The sequence below is a fragment of the Salvelinus alpinus genome, chromosome 8 (assembly GCF_045679555.1).
Source record: "Salvelinus alpinus chromosome 8, SLU_Salpinus.1, whole genome shotgun sequence".
In the NCBI taxonomy this organism is placed as follows: Eukaryota; Metazoa; Chordata; class Actinopteri; order Salmoniformes; family Salmonidae; genus Salvelinus; species Salvelinus alpinus.
The window spans coordinates 4,621,138-4,638,804 of NC_092093.1; the positions used below are offsets into that span (position 1 = coordinate 4,621,138).

Below are 17,667 nucleotides of genomic sequence, written 5' to 3' on the forward strand. Positions count from 1 at the left end.
AATGGTTGTAGTCTTATATCCCTACACACCAAGATGGTGAATGGTTGTAGTCTTATAGCCCTACACACCAAGATGGTGAATGGTTGTAGTCTTATAGCCTTACACACCAAGATGGTGAATGGTTGTAGTCTTATAGCCCTACACACCAAGATGGTGAATGGTTGTAGTCTTATAGCCTATACACCAAGATGGTGAATGGTTGTAGTCTTATAGCCTACACACCAAGATGGTGAATGGTTGTAGTCTTATAGCCTACACACCAAGATGGTGAATGGTTGTAGTCTTATAGCCTTACACACCAAGATGGTGAATGGTTGTAGTCTTATAGCCTATACACCAAGATGGTGAATGGTTATAGTCTTATAGCCTACACACCAAGATGGTGAATGGTTGTAGTCTTATAGCCTATACACCAAGATGGTGAATGGTTGTAGTCTTATAGCCTACACACCAAGATGGTGAATGGTTGTAGTCTTATAGCCCTATACACCAAGATGGTGAATGGTTGTAGTCTTATAGCCCTATACACAAAGATGGTGAATGGTTGTAGTCTTATAGCCCTACACACCAAGATGGTGAATGGTTGTAGTCTTATAGCCCTACACACCAAGATGGTGAATGGTTGTAGTCTTATAGCCCTACACACCAAGATGGTGAATGGTTGTAGTCTTATAGCCTATACACCAAGATGGTGAATGGTTGTAGTCTTATAGCCTATACACCAAGATGGTGAATGGTTGTAGTCTTATAGCCCTACACACCAAGATGGTGAATGGTTGTAGTCTTATAGCCCTACACACCAAGATGGTGAATGGTTGTAGTCTTATAGCCCTACACACCAAGATGGTGAATGGTTGTAGTCTTATAGCCCTACACACCAAGATGGTGAATGGTTGTAGTCTTATAGCCCTACACACCAAGATGGTGAATGGTTGTAGTCTTATAGCCCTATACACCAAGATGGTGAATGGTTGTAGTCTTATAGCCCTATACACCAAGATGGTGAATGGTTGTAGTCTTATAGCCCTACACACCAAGATGGTGAATGGTTGTAGTCTTATAGCCCTACACACCAAGATGGTGAATGGTTGTAGTCTTTTAGCCTACACACCAAGATGGTGAATGGTTGTAGTCTTATAGCCCTATACACCAAGATGGTGAATGGTTGTAGTCTTATAGCCCTACACACCAAGATGGTGAATGGTTGTAGTCTTATAGCCCTACACACCAAGATGGTGAATGGTTGTAGTCTTATAGCCCTATACACCAATATGGTGAATGGTTGTAGTCTTATAGCCTATACACCAAGATGGTGAATGGTTGTAGTCTTATAGCCCTACACACCAAGATGGTGAATGGTTGTAGTCTTATAGCCCTACACACCAAGATGGTGAATGGTTGTAGTCTTTTAGCCTACACACCAAGATGGTGAATGGTTGTAGTCTTATAGCCCTACACACCAAGATGGTGAATGGTTGTAGTCTTATAGCCCTACACACCAAGATGGTGAATGGTTGTAGTCTTATAGCCCTACACACCAAGATGGTGAATGGTTGTAGTCTTATAGCCTACACACAGATATTTCAGCACCTCGTAATGGCAGTGCACCTCATTGCATGTCCTCACTTCAGTATCTCCAGTCATTCAGCCCTGCCCCCTCTGGTTAGTAACCAGGAAGTGAAGGTTGGCATGGCAACCCATTCTGTTCAGCATCCAGGAACAGAAAGTGAAGGTTGTCATGGGAGCGGCACCATAGGAGGGGCGAAAGGGCAGAGCAGCAACCAGGAGTGGAGCCAAAATGTTGCCAAGACAACAGGGCTGTGTGACTGGGCTGGGGAGAAACACACACACACACACACAGACAAATAACAAAAACCCACACACGAACGCACGCATACACACACCCTTCCCTGTCACACACTGTCCTCATGTTCTTTTCCACCCCTGGCAAGACCCTCTCACCCCATCAGTCTCCTTCTCTCTCTCCACCCCGCTTGACCTCTAACCTCAGCAGGTCACAGAGGGGTCAGAGTCAGAGAGAGCCCAGGTAGGTATCCCCCCATGACTAAGTCAGTACAGTACTAATGCTTACTTAACACTATTTTAATGCCACACTGACACACAATGTCAAAACACACGTTATAACCAGACAACTGGTCAAGTAAATGAACTAACTGGCAAATGAAATGCATTCATTCACCTTTTCCCATTTGTTTGTGCAGTAGCCCTCTCTGGAAATTAGTGTCGAGCTCCTATAGACCATAGACTCAGGAGTAGCTAGCTCCTATAGACTCAGGAGTAGTTAGCCCCTATAGACCATAGACTCAGGAGTAGCTAGCCCCTATAGACTCAGGAGTAGCTAGCCCCTATAGACTCAGGAGTAGCTAGCCCCTATAGACTCAGGAGTAGCTAGCTCCTATAGACTCAGGAGTAGCTAGCTCCTATAGACTCAGGAGTAGCTAGCTCCTATAGACTCAGGAGTAGTTAGCCCCTATAGACCATAGACCCAGGAGTAGTTAGCCCCTGTAGACTCAGGAGTAGCTAGCTCCTGTCGACTCAGGAGTAGTTAGCCCCTATAGACTCAGGAGTAGCTGGCCCCTATAGACCATAGACTCAGGAGTAGCTAGCTCCTATAGACTCAGGAGTAGTTAGCCCCTGTAGACTCAGGAGTAACTAGCCCCTGTCGACTCAGGAGTAGCTAGCCCCTATAGACTCAGGAGTAGCTGGCCCCTATAGACTCAGGAGTAGCTAGCCCCTGTAGACTCAGGAGTAGCTAGCCCCTATAGACTCAGGAGTAGCTGGCCCCTGTCGACTTAGGAGTAGCTAGCCCCTGTAGACTCAGGAGTAGTTAGCCCCTATAGACCCAGGAGTAGCTAGCCCCTATAGACTCAGGAGTAGCTAGCCCCTATAGACTCAGGAGTAGCTAGCCCCTATAGACTCAGGAGTAGCTAGCCCCTATAGACCATAGACCCAGGAGTAGTTAGCCCCTGTAGACTCAGGAGTAGCTAGCCTCTGTAGACTCAGGAGTAGCTAGCCCCTGTAGACTCAGGAGTAGCTAGCCCCTATAGACTCAGGAGTAGCTAGCCCCAGTAGACTCAGGAGTAGCTAGCCCCTATAGACTCAGGAGTAGCTATTCTCTATAGACTCAGGAGTAGCTAGCCCATGTCGACTCAGGAGTAGCTAGCCCTTGTAGACTCAGGAGTAGCTAGCCCCTGTAGACTCAGGAGTAGCTAGCCCCTGTAGACTCATGAGTAGCTAGCCACAGTAGACTCAGGAGTAGCTAGCCCTTATAGACTCAGGAGTAGCTAGTCCCTGTAGACTCAGGAGTAGCTAGCCCCAGTAGACTCAGGAGTAGCTAGCCCTTATAGACTCAGGAGTAGCTACCACCGGTAGACTCAGGAGTAGCTAGCCCCAGTAGACTCAGGAGTAGTTAGCCCTTGTAGACTCAGGAGTAGCTGGCCCCTATAGACTCAGGAGGGACAATGGCACACCTGTATGTATTGTATTGACTAGTCCTAGAGGTCAAGGAGCTAGGAGCTAGGAGCTAGGGGAGACAGTACTATATGACATGTGATTTGGCTTTGTTTTGAACTGCTCTAGCAGTATCCTGCACAGTTGACCTGCGACTCCCTCTGCAGTATTCTCATTCACAGCACACTGCAAAGACGAGTATACCGTTTAACACTCACTGCAACGTGTTGAGTAAAAAAAAAAAAATCACAAATCAAATATGGTGAATTCAGGCAAAGTATCATCAGCATCGTCAGCAGCGTTTTAACGAGTTCAAAGGGAAAAGGACAACAACAACAAGAGTGGAAGTATAACAATATGATAGAAATATGAACACATGCTTGGCGTCGAGTATTCGCACCCAATGAGCTTATTGTTCAACCTAATACCTCCATGGTAAAACAAAAGGTGAGGGAGAGAGAATGAAAGAGTGTGGAGGAGAGAGGGTGTGGTAGAGTACAGAACACTGGTAGTATCTCTCTAGCAGCAGGGAATGCTGGAGGAACAGTGAAGCAGCAGGGAATGCTGGAGGAACAGTGAAGCAGCAGGGAATGCTGGAGGAACAGTGAAGCAGCAGGGAATGCTGGAGGAATAGTGAAGCAGCAGGGAATGCTGGAGGAACAGTGAAGCAGCAGGGAATGCTGGAGGAACAGTGAAGCAGCAGGGAATGCTGGAGGAATAGTGAAGCAGCAGGGAATGCTGGAGGAACAGTGAAGCAGCAGGGAATGCTGGAGGAACAGTGAAGCAGCAGGGAATGCTGGAGGAATAGTGAAGCAGCAGGGAATGCTGGGGGAATAGTGAAGCAGCAGGGAATGCTGGAGGAACAGTGAAGCAGCAGGGAATGCTGGAGGAACAGTGAAGCAGCAGGGAATGCTGGAGGAACAGTGAAACACTGTCTTTGCACCACACCTCTGTTCTGTTCATCATCACATCACATTGTGCTTGCTGTTTGATTGTTGCTTTTCGACAGTCTCCCCCCCCGTGACGTCCAAACTTATTTCATGTATTTTTCACATTTGACTTATTCGTATTCAGAATTGAGTTGTTTGTTTAAAAAAAACGAAAGCAAAGTTCTTTGGAATGTCATAACTCGGGTTTTCTGGAAAGAAAGACACATTTCACCCGGCGACCGTTGTGCTGTAAGTGCAGAAACACCTCTGAAACATTGTGCTGTCTTCTGTGCGAGAGAGAAATTCATAGCTATGATTAGTGTCAAAACATAAATGCTTTTCTCATCTGGATTCAACTGAATTCACTGCCAGACATGCATGTACCATAGACTAAGGTTTCCCAACTCCGGTCCTCCGGTACCCCCCAAAACAGGACATGTTTGTGTTGTAACCTTATATCCTTCCTATTTGGCCCTGTCCTGGGGTTTCTTCGGATGGGGCCACAGTGTCTCCTGACCGCTCCTGTCTCAGCCTCCAGTATTTATGCTGCAGTAGTTTGTGTCGGGGGGCTAGGGTCAGTTGGTTACCTGGAGTACTTCTCCTGTCTTATCCAGTGTCCTGTGTGAATTTAAGTATGCTCTCTCTAATTCTCTCGTTCTCTCTTTCTCTCTGAGAACCTGAGCCCTAGGACCATACGTCAGGACTACCGGGCATGATGACACCTTGCTGTCCCCAGTCCGCCTGGCCTTGCTGCTATTCCAGTTTCAACTGTTCTGCCTGTGGTTACGGAACCCCTACCTGTCCCAGACCTGCTGTTTTCAACTCTTAATGATCGGCTATGAAAAGCCAACTGAGATTTATTCCTGATTATTATTTGACCATGCTTGTCATTTATGAACATTTTGAAAATCTTGGCTCTCTCTAATTTTCTCCTTCTCTCTTTCTTTCTCTCGGAGGACCTGAGCCCTAGGACCATACGTCGGGACTACCGGCCGTGGTGACTCCTTGCTGTCCCCAGTCCGCCTGGCCTTGCTGCTATTCCAGTTTCAACTGTTCTGCCTGCGGTTATGGAACCCCTACCTGTCCCAGACCTGCTGTTTTCAACTCTTAATGATCGGCTATGAAAAGCCAACTGAGATTTATTCTTGATTATTATTTGACCATGCTTGTCATTTATGGAAATTTTGAAAATCTTGGCTCTCTCTAATTTTCTCCTTCTCTCTTTCTTTCTCTCGGAGGACCTGGGCCCTAGGACCATGCGTCGGGACTGCCGCCCGTGGTGACTCCTTGCTGTCCCCAGTCCGCCTGGCCTTGCTGCTATTCCAGTTTCAGCTGTTCTGCCTGCGGTTATGGAACCGCCACCTGTCCCAGACCTGTTGTTTTTCAACTCTTGATGATCGGCTATGAAAAGCCAACTGAAAATTATTCATGATTATTATTTGACCATGCTTGTCACTTATGAACATTTTTGAACATCTTGGCATAGTTCTGTTATAATCTCCACCCGGCACAGCCAGAAGAGGACTGGCCACCCCTCATAGCCTGGTTCCTCTCTAGGTTTCTTCCTAGGTTTTGGCCTTTCTAGGGAGTTTTTCCTAGCCACCGTGCTTCTACACCTGCATTACTAGCTGTTTGGGGTTTTAGGCTGGGTGTCTGTACAGCACTTCGAGATATTAGCTGATGTACGAAGGGCTATATAAAAAAAATAAAATTGATTGTAACCATCCCCCCCACCCCTCCCCCCCAAAAAACCCATGATTCAACTTGTCAAGAGCTTGAAGATTAGTTGACAAGTAGAATCAGTTGTGCTTGTCCGGGGCCACAACCACAATATGTACTGTTGGTGGTACCAGGGGACTGGAGCTGAGAAACGCTGCAAATAGCTAGGCCACATCTAGCACGCTGTGACTGACTACTACCAGCAGAGGTCCCTGCTTGTTACTCTATCGGTGGAACTTATGCCTCCATAAGCTCTGATTCAAGGTCAGTTTAGCCTTTTCACCCCGTCAAACAATCGAAGTTAGTATTGGCGAAGAGAGTGCTGGTCCTAGACCTGTGCTTAAGGGATAACCCGCTGCAGAAAGAATGGCATGATACTACACATTTTCCAAGGCTGGGGAGACGATGGTTAACGTACACAGTAGCATGTTGGGCAGACATTTAAAAAAAAAAGTCTAATTGTACCTATGTGTTCCTTTGTAATCTGATACCTTGTGTGCTTCTCAACTGTAAGGACTGATGCTTCTTTACTTGGTCTGATAGGTTGTTCATCTGTGTTCATCCATTTTAAGAGTTCAATTGTGTAAAAGATACGGCAGTTCGTTTGGTGTCGGGGTGCAAAGAACTGCCACAGCTTCAACCCTCCTCCATCATTCCCATCAGGCATTGCACCGGGTCACATGACAGGAACAACATGTCCCCCCCCCCCATACACACAAGTAATATTATCATCATCATCATCAACACAGTATATGAAAACACTTTGTAGTTATAGAGTCATACATGACATACACGCTCAGACAGATAATGGGTTAACCAATCAGAAATCAGATGGATCTTTTCTCTGCATGTTTTGTTTTCCCAAAATAAAGTATGGTTGTATTGTATTGTATAGTAGTCTTGACAGTTTCTTGGTAGAGTTCACTACACACACACACACACACACACGCACACACACACACACGCACACAGGGTTCCTGCAGGGGACTGGATGAGGGAAGGTAAAGAAAAAAGAGAAAGAGCACCAAATGAAGACGTGGGGAGAAGATCCAGTGAAAGAAAGAACAGAATGAGAGAGAGAGAAAGAGAGAGAGAAAGAGAGACAGAGAGAGACAGAGAGAGAGAGAGAGAGAGAGAGAGAGAGAGAGAGAGAGAGAGAGAGAGAGAGAGAGAGAGAGAGAGAGAGAGAGAGAGAGAGAGAGAGAGAGATAGAGAGAGAGAGAGAGAGAGAGAAAGGAAGGAGAGTATTCCTTCAGAGGGAGGACTCGTACTGCAGTAACTCATAGAGGAGCGGCCCATCCCTATACCTGATGCCCACCGCGTTGGGGGTGATGTACTGCAGTACGTTTATGGTCCTGCGCAGTCGCCGGTCCACAAAGTGTGCGTCCCAGGCCGGGTAGCGCTTTCTGGGCATGTCTATCTTGATGAGGGGCCCCTCTGGCCGGATGGGTCTCCCGGCCGCATCCACCGGCTCTGTGGACCTCACCTGGAACACAGGTAGACAGGTGTCCGTAGCCGCTTCATACTCTCCTTCATAGTCCCCTGCCAGGGCCCGTGTCGGGGTGGCCTGGGAGCCTCTGGGACCCGGGGTGGGAGCCATGGGTTCAGCCTCAGGCGGCAGGGGGAGCCCCCACAGCAGTTCAGCGCAGCAGGAGGAGGCCAGGACCCGGAGCCCTGGGCCCATGGGGTGCAGCACCCCGTAATACAGCACCATGCAGGCCACGCCCGAGGCGAAGCACAGGAAGACGCTGCAGAGGGCGGAGCCGGCGTAGGCGTCGGTGGTGGCGGGGTCGCGGTAGGCGTACCAGAGAGCGGTGAGCACGGCGTTCTCCAGTAGCACCACGGTGTAGTAGGTGACCATACGGTAGCGCGTCCGACCCTCCCGCACGTTGAACCAGCAGAACACGTAGACCACACCCACAACCATGTTAAACAGGACTTCCTCCCACTTGGACATGCAGAAATCAGTCCCACCGTGGATTACCCAGAAGGCCATGGCGCACCAGTGCAGCACCACGAAGATGCCGAAGTAGAGATGGAACACGGAGGCGAACAGGGCGAAGGAGAGGACCCGGGAAGAGATGGTGAAGAGGCGCCAGAACAGGTGTACCAGGGCCCCACGGTAGCTCATACTCTTCTTGTCGTCACGTGAGTCACGCAGGAGCTTGTGATAGGAGGCCAGCACCCAGGACAGAGACAGCAGAGAGGCAAGCACAGACATACCTGGGTAAGAGAAGAGGATGAGAGAGAGAGAGAGAGAGAGAGAGAGAGAGAGAGAGAGAGAGAGAGAGAGAGAGAGAGAGAGAGAGAGAGAGAGAGAGAGAGAGAGAGAGAGAGAGAGAGAGAGAATAGGGGAGTGAGAGAGAGAGAGAGAGAGAGAGAGAGAGAGAGAGAGAGAGAGAGAGAGAGAGAGAGAGAGAGAGAGAGAGAGAGAGAGAGAGAGAGAGAGAGAGAGAGACAGAGAGAGAGAGAGAGAGAATAGGGGAGTGAGAGAGAGAGAGAGAGAGAGAGAGAGAGAGAGAGAGAGAAAAGGGGAACAGAGAGAATGTGTGGGAGAGAGAGAGTGCAGGGGAACAGAGAATGTGTGAGAGAGAGAGTGCAGGGGAGCAGAGAGAATGTGTGAGAGAGAGAGAGAGAGAGAGAGAGAGAGAGAGAGAGTGGCAGAGCAGAAAAAAGTAATGAACAGAGAGAACAATTAAGATAGAGAGAGAGAGAGGGGAAGGAATAGAGAGAAGACAATGTGATCATTTCTGTCTGAGAGAAATAAAGAATCAGTGTCTGGAGGACAGTCAAAGTGTTTGATAATAAACGGGTGATAAATCATTTATGTAGAAAAATGCAGATTAATTCCTAGCCTGACTCAAAGAATAATCAAATTAAACACATAATGTCATTTTAGCAAAATATTCTAAACTATTTAATGAAATATTGAACTAGCAAAACGTAAATTTGAATATGCATATTCATTGCAGTGAATGAGTGAATCAAATTGTTACGCTCTAAAATAGTGCGATGTTCAGATACATTATTGATGGTTAAATCACACTGCTTGTACGGTTTCTATATCAGAACATATTTTCTTGTTTACTACACCAGTCCATGTTGATCGAGACATCAGCATTGACATCGGCATAGCAGTCGATGCTCTGCTATCACCTGCAACGTGAGAATTGGTCTGGCATTACAGCTCCGTCGACTGAGCTACACAATAGATACACCGTTGTGATAATAGTAGACTTCAACATTAAGAAAACTCAACGTTTGTTATTTGTTGTAATATTCACATATTATTTTTCACACACGAAACAGTTTGAATCAAAATGCCACTTCATAAAGTTTTGTGTCGAAATCGGAGAATGGGAAAATTCAGGAGTATTCTTTATACCTACAATCAGAAAAGAATGAATGTTGAAAGTTTGCTAACAAATATCAATAAGTAATTGGCTTTGTTGATCTCCCCCCCCCCCCCAGAAACATTGGAAGAAATCAAAGACGTAAAACCAAAACTGGAGCGGTCCCAATACAGACCCCTGAGGAACGCCTCTGCCTGGGTTCGTCTGTATACAGCGCCTTCGGAAAGTATTCAGACCTCTTGACTTTTTCAATATTTTGTTATGTTATAGCCTTATTCTAAAATGTATTAAATAAAAATCTTCAGTAATCTACACACAATAGCCCATAATTACAAAGCGAATTTAAAAACAGAAATACCTTATTTACAGAAGTATTTAGACCCTTTGCTATGAGACTTGAAATTGAGATCAAGTGCATCCTGTTTCCATTGATCATCCTTGATGTTTCTACAACTTGATTGGCGTTGGCACCATCCCTACAGTGAATGGTGGTAGCAGCATCATGCTGTGGGGATGTTTTTCAGCAGCAGGGACTGGGAGACTAGCCAGGATTGAGGCAAAGATGAACGGAGCAAAGTACAGAGAGATCCTTGATGAAAACCTGCTCCAGAGTGCTCAGGACCTCAGACTGGGGTGAAGGTTCACCTTGCAACAGGACAACAACCCTAAGCACACAGCCAGGACAATACAGGAGTGGCTCTGGGACAAGTCTCTGAATGTCCTTGAGTGGGCCAGCCAGAGCTGGACTTGAACCCGATCGAACATCTCTGGAGAGACATGAAAATAGCTGTGCAGCGACGCTCCACATCCAACCTGACAGAGCTTGAGAGGATCTGCAGAGAAGAATGGGAGAAACTCCCCAAACACAGGTGTGCCAAGCTTTAAACGTCAGACTCGAGGCTGTAATCGCTGCCAAAGGTGCTTCAACGAAGCACTCAGTAAAGCGTCTGAATACTTATGTAAATATGATATTTCAGTTTTTTTTATTAGTATTGTTTGTAGATTGATGAGGAAAATAAATAATTTAATCAATTTTAGAATAAGGTTGTGACCTAACAAAATGTGGAATACCTTCCGAAGGCACTGTATAATATAATAATATATAAATGGCACCCTCCTGAATTATTGGCACCCTCCTGAATTATTGGCACCCTCCTGAATTATTGGCACCCACTGTAAATATGAACAAGAAAGGCGATGAAAAAGTGTCAATGTGGTTTTTCACCTTGTTCTTACACTCAAAATATCATATGAATCTAACCTTTAATTGATAACAATAATAACAATACAATAAAGTAATAATATAATAATAATTATAATTATAATGATATAAAAATAATCATCTTTAAACATTTATTTTACCTTTATTTAACTAGGCAAGTCAGTTAAGAACAAATTCTTATTTTCAATGACGCCTAGGAACAGTGGGTTATATTATTGACTGCCTTGTTCAGAGGCAGAACAACAGATTTTTACCTTGTGAGCTCGGGGATTCGATCTTGCAACCTTTCGGTTACTGGCCCAACGCTCTAACCACTAGGCTACCTGCCGCCCCATATATAATAATATAATAACATAATAATAATATAATTATAATATTAATAATAATATAATAACATTATAATAATATAATAATAATATTAATAATAATATAATAATAATATAATAATAATATAATAATAATAACATAATATAATAATATAATAACATAATAATAATATAATTATAATAACATAATATAATAACATAATAATATAATAATATAATAATATAATAATAATATAATAATATAATAATATAATAATCATAATATAATAATAATATAATAATAATATAATAATATAATAATATAATAATATAATAATAATAACATAATATAATAATATAATAACATAATAATAATATAATAATAATAACATAATATAATAATATAATAACATAATAATATAATAATATAATAATAATAATATAATAATATAATAATAATAATATAATAATAATAATATAATAATATAATAATAATAATATAATAATATAATAATATAATAATATAATAATTATTAATAATATAATAATAATATAATAACATAATATTATAATAATATAATAATAACATAATAATATAATAATATAATAATAATATAATAATATAATATAATAATATAATAACATAATAATAATATAATTATATAATTATAATGATATAATAATATAATAATAATATTAATAATAATATAATATAATAATATGATAATAATAATATAATATAATAATATAATTACATAATATTAATATAATAATATAATTATAATATAATAATATAATAATAATAATAATAATATAATATAATAATATGATAATATAATAATATAATAATAATAATATAATATAATAATATAATAATATAATATAATATAATAATATAATAATATAATAACATAATAATAATATAATTATAATAATATAATAATAATATAAATAATAATATAATATAATAATATGATAATAATAATTATATTAATAATAATAATAACACAATAATAATATAATAATATAATAATAATAATACAATAATAATATAAATAATATAATAATATAATAATAATATAATAATATAATAATAATAATACCATAATAATATTAATAATATAATAATACTATAATAATAATAATCATAATATAATAATATAATAATAATAGTCATAATATAATAATAATATAATAATAATAATAATAATAATCATAATATAATAATAGTCATAATATAATAATAATAGTCATAATATAATAATAATATAATACTATAATAATAATAATCATAATATAATAAAATAATAATATAATAATAATAGTCATAATATAATAATAATATAATAATAATAATATAATAATAATAATATAATAATAATCATAATATAATAATAATCATAATATAATAATAATATAATAATACAATAATAATATTAATATTATAATAATATAATAATAATAATACAATAATAATATTAATAATAGAATAATACTATAATAATAATAATCATAATATAATAATATAATAATATAATAATAATAGTCATAATAATAATATAATAATAATAATATAATAATAATAATCTAATAATAATCATAATATAATCATAATATAATAATAATATAATAATACAATAATAATATTAATATTATAATAATATAATAATAATAATAATCATAATATAATAATATAATAATATAATAATAATAGTCATAATATAATAATAATATAATAATAATAATATAATAATATAATAATAATCATAATATAATAATAATAATAATAATGATTTTTAACCCAACACAGAGCCCTGTGGAACCCCTATTCTTCTTACATTGCAGGGTCTCGGCCCGGTTCCTCTGGATCATGATACAGAGCTGCAGGACCAGCTGAGGCGCTGACTCCAGGAAGGTCTCCAGCAGACGCAGCATGTTGACGTCAGCGTACTCATACATCATGGCCCAGTAGAACCGCCTCTGGTTCTCCTTCTGACGACGACTCTGGATGCCCAGGTACATGGTACGGATGTACCTGACAGAGCAGGTGTGGAGATACAGAAGAAAGAAAGGAAGGAAGGAAGGAAAGAATAGGGGAGATTAGTCTAGTTCAGAGGTTTTCAAACTGGGGTCTGCGGTCCCCTAGGGGGTCCGTGAAGGTATGCAGGGGTTCCACATTTTTTAAAATTAACATTTGGGGGGGAAATATTTTGCTGAATTTCTTTACGTGAAAAATATTTATTTTATGAATATCACTAGCTGAAACAGAATACCATCGTGGATACCATTTTTTTATGTCCAGTATGAAGGAACTTATAGCTAGTTTCACGAGCCAATGCTAACTAGCATCAGCACAATGACTGGAAGTCAACAGGAACAGTTAGCATGCTATCTGTTCCTGTTCATACGACTCTGGGGAAGTAAAGGGCTTCATTGCCAATATCTCAAACTATCTCTTGAATATGGTGGAAATTACAGTCAGTGGAGCTACTAAGTCATAAACATTTTCAGTGTCAATTTACACAACCAAAACCAACTTAAACAACATTTCAAATGCATCCACAGTCTGGACTGTAAATAGATGCATCCACCGTCTGAACTGTATAGGAAGATGTGAGAACAGATTTTTTTCTAAAATACTCAATCCATGGTTGAGTTATTCTAGTCTACAGCAGTTTCTCAATCCTGGTCCCCAGTGTTGTTTTGCCCCCTAGCACTCACCCACTTGACTCAACTAATCAACTCCTCATTGAGTCTTTGATTTGAATCAGTTGTATGAGAAACAGTTCTCTGTACAGTAGCACTCACCCACTTGACTCAACTAATCAACTCCTCATTGAGTCTTTGATTTGAATCAGTTGTGTGAGAAACAGTTCTCTGTACAGTAGCACTTCATCCACTTGACTCAACTAATCAACTCCTCATTGAGTCTTTGATTTGAATCAGTTGCGTGAGAAACAGTTCTCTGTTAATTCTTATGGCTGAAGGGGCAGTATTGAGTAGCTTGGATGAAAGGTGCCCATATCAAACGGCCTGCTCCTCAGTCATAGTTGCTAATATTTGCATATTATTATTAGTATTGGATAGAAAACACTCTAAAGTTTCTAAAACTGTTTGAATTATGTCTGTGAGATTAACAGAACTCATATTGGCAGGCAAAATCCTGAGTTGAAATCAAAACAGGAAGTCAGAAATCTGAGCTTGTATGTATTCACCAGAGTCCCTAATGAAATCCCCTTGAGTTATGAATGATTGTGCACTGCCTAGGGGTTCCACTAGATGTCAACCATCAATAGAAATTATAATGAGACTTCTATGATGTTGTGGGAGAGAATGATAGCAGAATCAGTCAGGTGTCCATCAAGCAGCCATTTTCTGATCATGCTTTTTCCTCATGGAAGTCACTTACGTTCCATTGCTCACGAAGACAAGAAAGAATACTCCGGTTGGAACTTTATTGAAGCTATATGTTAAAAACATCCTAATGATTGATTCAGTACTTAGTTTGAAATGTTTCTTCGACCTGTAATATCACTTTTTGACGTTTTTGTCCGATATAACGCTGACCAGAATTAGCATTTGGATATGTAAACCAGACACGCTAACAAAAGAAGGTATTTGGACATAAATAACGGATTTTTTCGAACAAAACAAACATTTATTGTGGACCTGGGATTCCTGGTGTGCTTTCTGATGTAGCTCATCAAAGGTAAGGGAATATTTATCATATATTTTCTTGTTTATGTTGACGCCATCTTTGCGGCTGTGGTGTTTTACTTTTGAGCGCCGTCTCAGATTATAGCGTGGGTTTCTTTTTCCGTAAAGTTTTTTTGTAATCTGACACAGCGGTTGCATTAAGGAGAGGTATATCTATAATTCCATGTGTATAACTTGTATTATCATCTATATTTCTGAGTATTTCTGTTGAAACGATGTGGCTATGCAAAGTCACTTGATGTTTTTGCCACTAGTGAATCTAGTCGCCTCAATGTAAACTCAGAATTTTTTATATAAATATGAATTTAATCAAACAAAACATGCATGTATTGTGTAACATGAAGTCCTATGAGTGTCATCTGATGAAAATAATCGAAGGTTAGTGATTAATTCTATCTCTATTCTGGTTTTTGTGAAGCTATCTTTAGCTGGAAAAAATGGCTGTGATTATTGTGGTTTTGTGGTGACCTAACATAATCGTTTGTAGTGCTTTCGCTGAAAAGCCTATTTGAAATCGGACACTTTTTTGGGATTAACAACAAGATTACCTTTAAAATGATATAAGACACATGAATGTCTGAGGAATTGTAATTATGAGATTTCTGTTTTTTTGAATTTGGCGCCCTGCACTTCGACTGGCTGTTGTCATATTGATCCCGTTAACGGGACTTCAGCCATAAGAAGTTCTAAGTAGCACTTACCCACTTGACTCAACTAATCAACTCCTCATTTAGTCTTTGATTTGAATCAGTTGTGTGAGAAACAGTTCTCTGTACAGTAGGACTTCACCCACAGTGACGTTCAGCAGCTATCTACATGTGGTACCGTAACGCTGTAGCTATAGTCCTGCATTAAAACGTCACTAGTCATCAGTCTAGATAAAATCAAATCCGTTTTTTTTTTTTTTGTCACACGCGCCAAAATACAACAACTTTTACCGTGAAATGCTTACTTTACGAGACCTTTTCACAACAATGCAGAGTTTTTTAAAAAGTAAGAAAATTAACAAATAGATCAAAAGAAAAATTAGTAACACAATAAAATAACAATAACGGGGCTATATAGAAGGAGTACCAGTAATGAGTCAGTGTACTGGTGTGCGAGGGAGTAGGGGTGAGTGATTGAGGTGATTTACATGTAGGCTTGGTTTGGTGATTGGTTGAAGTACTATGTACATGTAGGTAGGGGGTGAAAAGCAGAATGTCCGGGTAGCTGTTTAATTAACTGTTTAGCAGTCTTACGGCTTTTCGGTCCCGGACTTGGCGCTCCGGTACCGCTTCCCGTGCGGTAGCAGAGAGAACAGACTGTGACTTAGGTGGCTGGATTCTTTGACAATTTTAAGGGCCTTCCTCTGACACCGCCTGGTATAGAGGTCCTGGATGACAGGGCACTTGGCTCCAGTAATGTACTGGGTCGTACGCACTACCCTCTGTGGCGCCTTGCGGTCGGGTGCCCGAGCAGTTGCCATACCAATCGGTGATGCAGCCAATCAATATGCTCTCAATGGTGCAGCTGTAGAATTTTTTGAGGACCTGAGTGCCAGTACCAAATCTTTTCAGCCTCCTGAATGGGAAGAAATGTTGTTGTGCCGTCTTCACGACTGTGTTGGTGTGTTTGGACCATGATAGGTCCTTAGTAATATGGACACGATGGAACTTGAAGCTCTCAACGGGTCTCCACAACAGCCCCATCGATGTGAATGGGTGCTTGCTCAGCCTTCTGTTTCCTGTAGTTCACGATCAGCTCCTTTGTCTTGTCAATAAATTGAACTTGAATTTGAAAAACATACATCAAACACTTTCCCTTTTGCACGCACGCACGCACGCACGCACGCACGCACGCACACACACACACACACACACACACACACACACACACACACACACACACACACACACACACACACACACACACACACACACACACACACACACACACACACACACACACACACACACACACACCAAGACAATACACAGAGTGTACAAAACATTAGGAACACCTGCTCTTTCCATGACAGACCGACCAGGTGAATCCAGGTGAAAGATATGATCCCTTATTGATGTCACCAGTTAAATCCACTTCAATCACTGTAGATGAACAGGAGGAGACAGGTTATAAAAGGATTTCTAAGCCTTGTGACAATTGAGACATGGATTGTGTATGCGTGCCATTCAGAGGGTGAATGGGCAAGACAAAATATTTAAGTGCCTTTGAACAGGGTATGGTAGTAGGTGCCAGCTGCAACGGTTTGTGTCAAGAACTGCAACGCTACTGGGGTTTTCACGCGTAGCAGTGTAACAGGGTAACAGGGTAACAGGGTAACAGCGTAACAGCGTAACAGCGTAACAGTGTAACAGTGTAACAGGGTAACAACGTAACAGCGTAACAGGGTAACAGGGTAACAGGGTAACAGGGTAACAGGGTAACAGCGTAACAGTGTAACAGTGTAACAGTGTAACAGTGTAACAACGTAACAGCGTAACAGGGTAACAGGGTAACAGGGTAACAGGGTAACAGGGTAACAACGTAACGGCGTAACAGCGTAACAGCGTAACAGCGTAACAGCGTAATAACGTAACAGTGTAACAACGTAACAGTGTAACAGTGTAACAGTGTAACAGTGTAACAGCGTAACAGCGTAACAGCGTAACAACGTAACAGTGTAACAACGTAACAGCGTAACAGCGTAACAGTGTAACAGCGTAACAGCGTAACAGCGTAACAGCGTAACAGCGTAACAGCGTAGCAGCGTAACAGCGTAGCAGCGTAACAGGGTAACAGGGTAACAGGGTAACAGTGTAACAGTGTAACAGCGTAACAGCGTAACAGCGTAACAGTGTAACAGCGTAACAGCGTAACAGCGTAACAGCGTAACAGCGTAACAGCGTAGCAGCGTAACAGTGTAGCAGCGTAACAGGGTAACAGGGTAACAGGGTAACAGTGTAACA

General features: G+C 40.8%; 1 protein-coding gene across 1 annotated transcript in view; it reads right to left on the minus strand.

Annotated features, from left to right (window-relative positions):
• Positions 1-4,946: 4,946 nt before the first annotated feature.
• LOC139582451 (XK-related protein 6) overlaps positions 4,947-17,667 on the minus strand; it is a 141,055-nt gene continuing 128,334 nt past the window's right edge. Inside the window, exons 2-3 of the mRNA XM_071412462.1 lie at positions 12,838-13,034; positions 4,947-8,342 (exon numbers count right to left, since the gene is read on the minus strand). Coding sequence (XP_071268563.1) covers positions 7,372-8,342; positions 12,838-13,034 — 1,168 coding nt within the window. The 3' untranslated portion in view covers positions 4,947-7,371. The remainder of the gene's footprint in view (positions 8,343-12,837; positions 13,035-17,667) is intronic.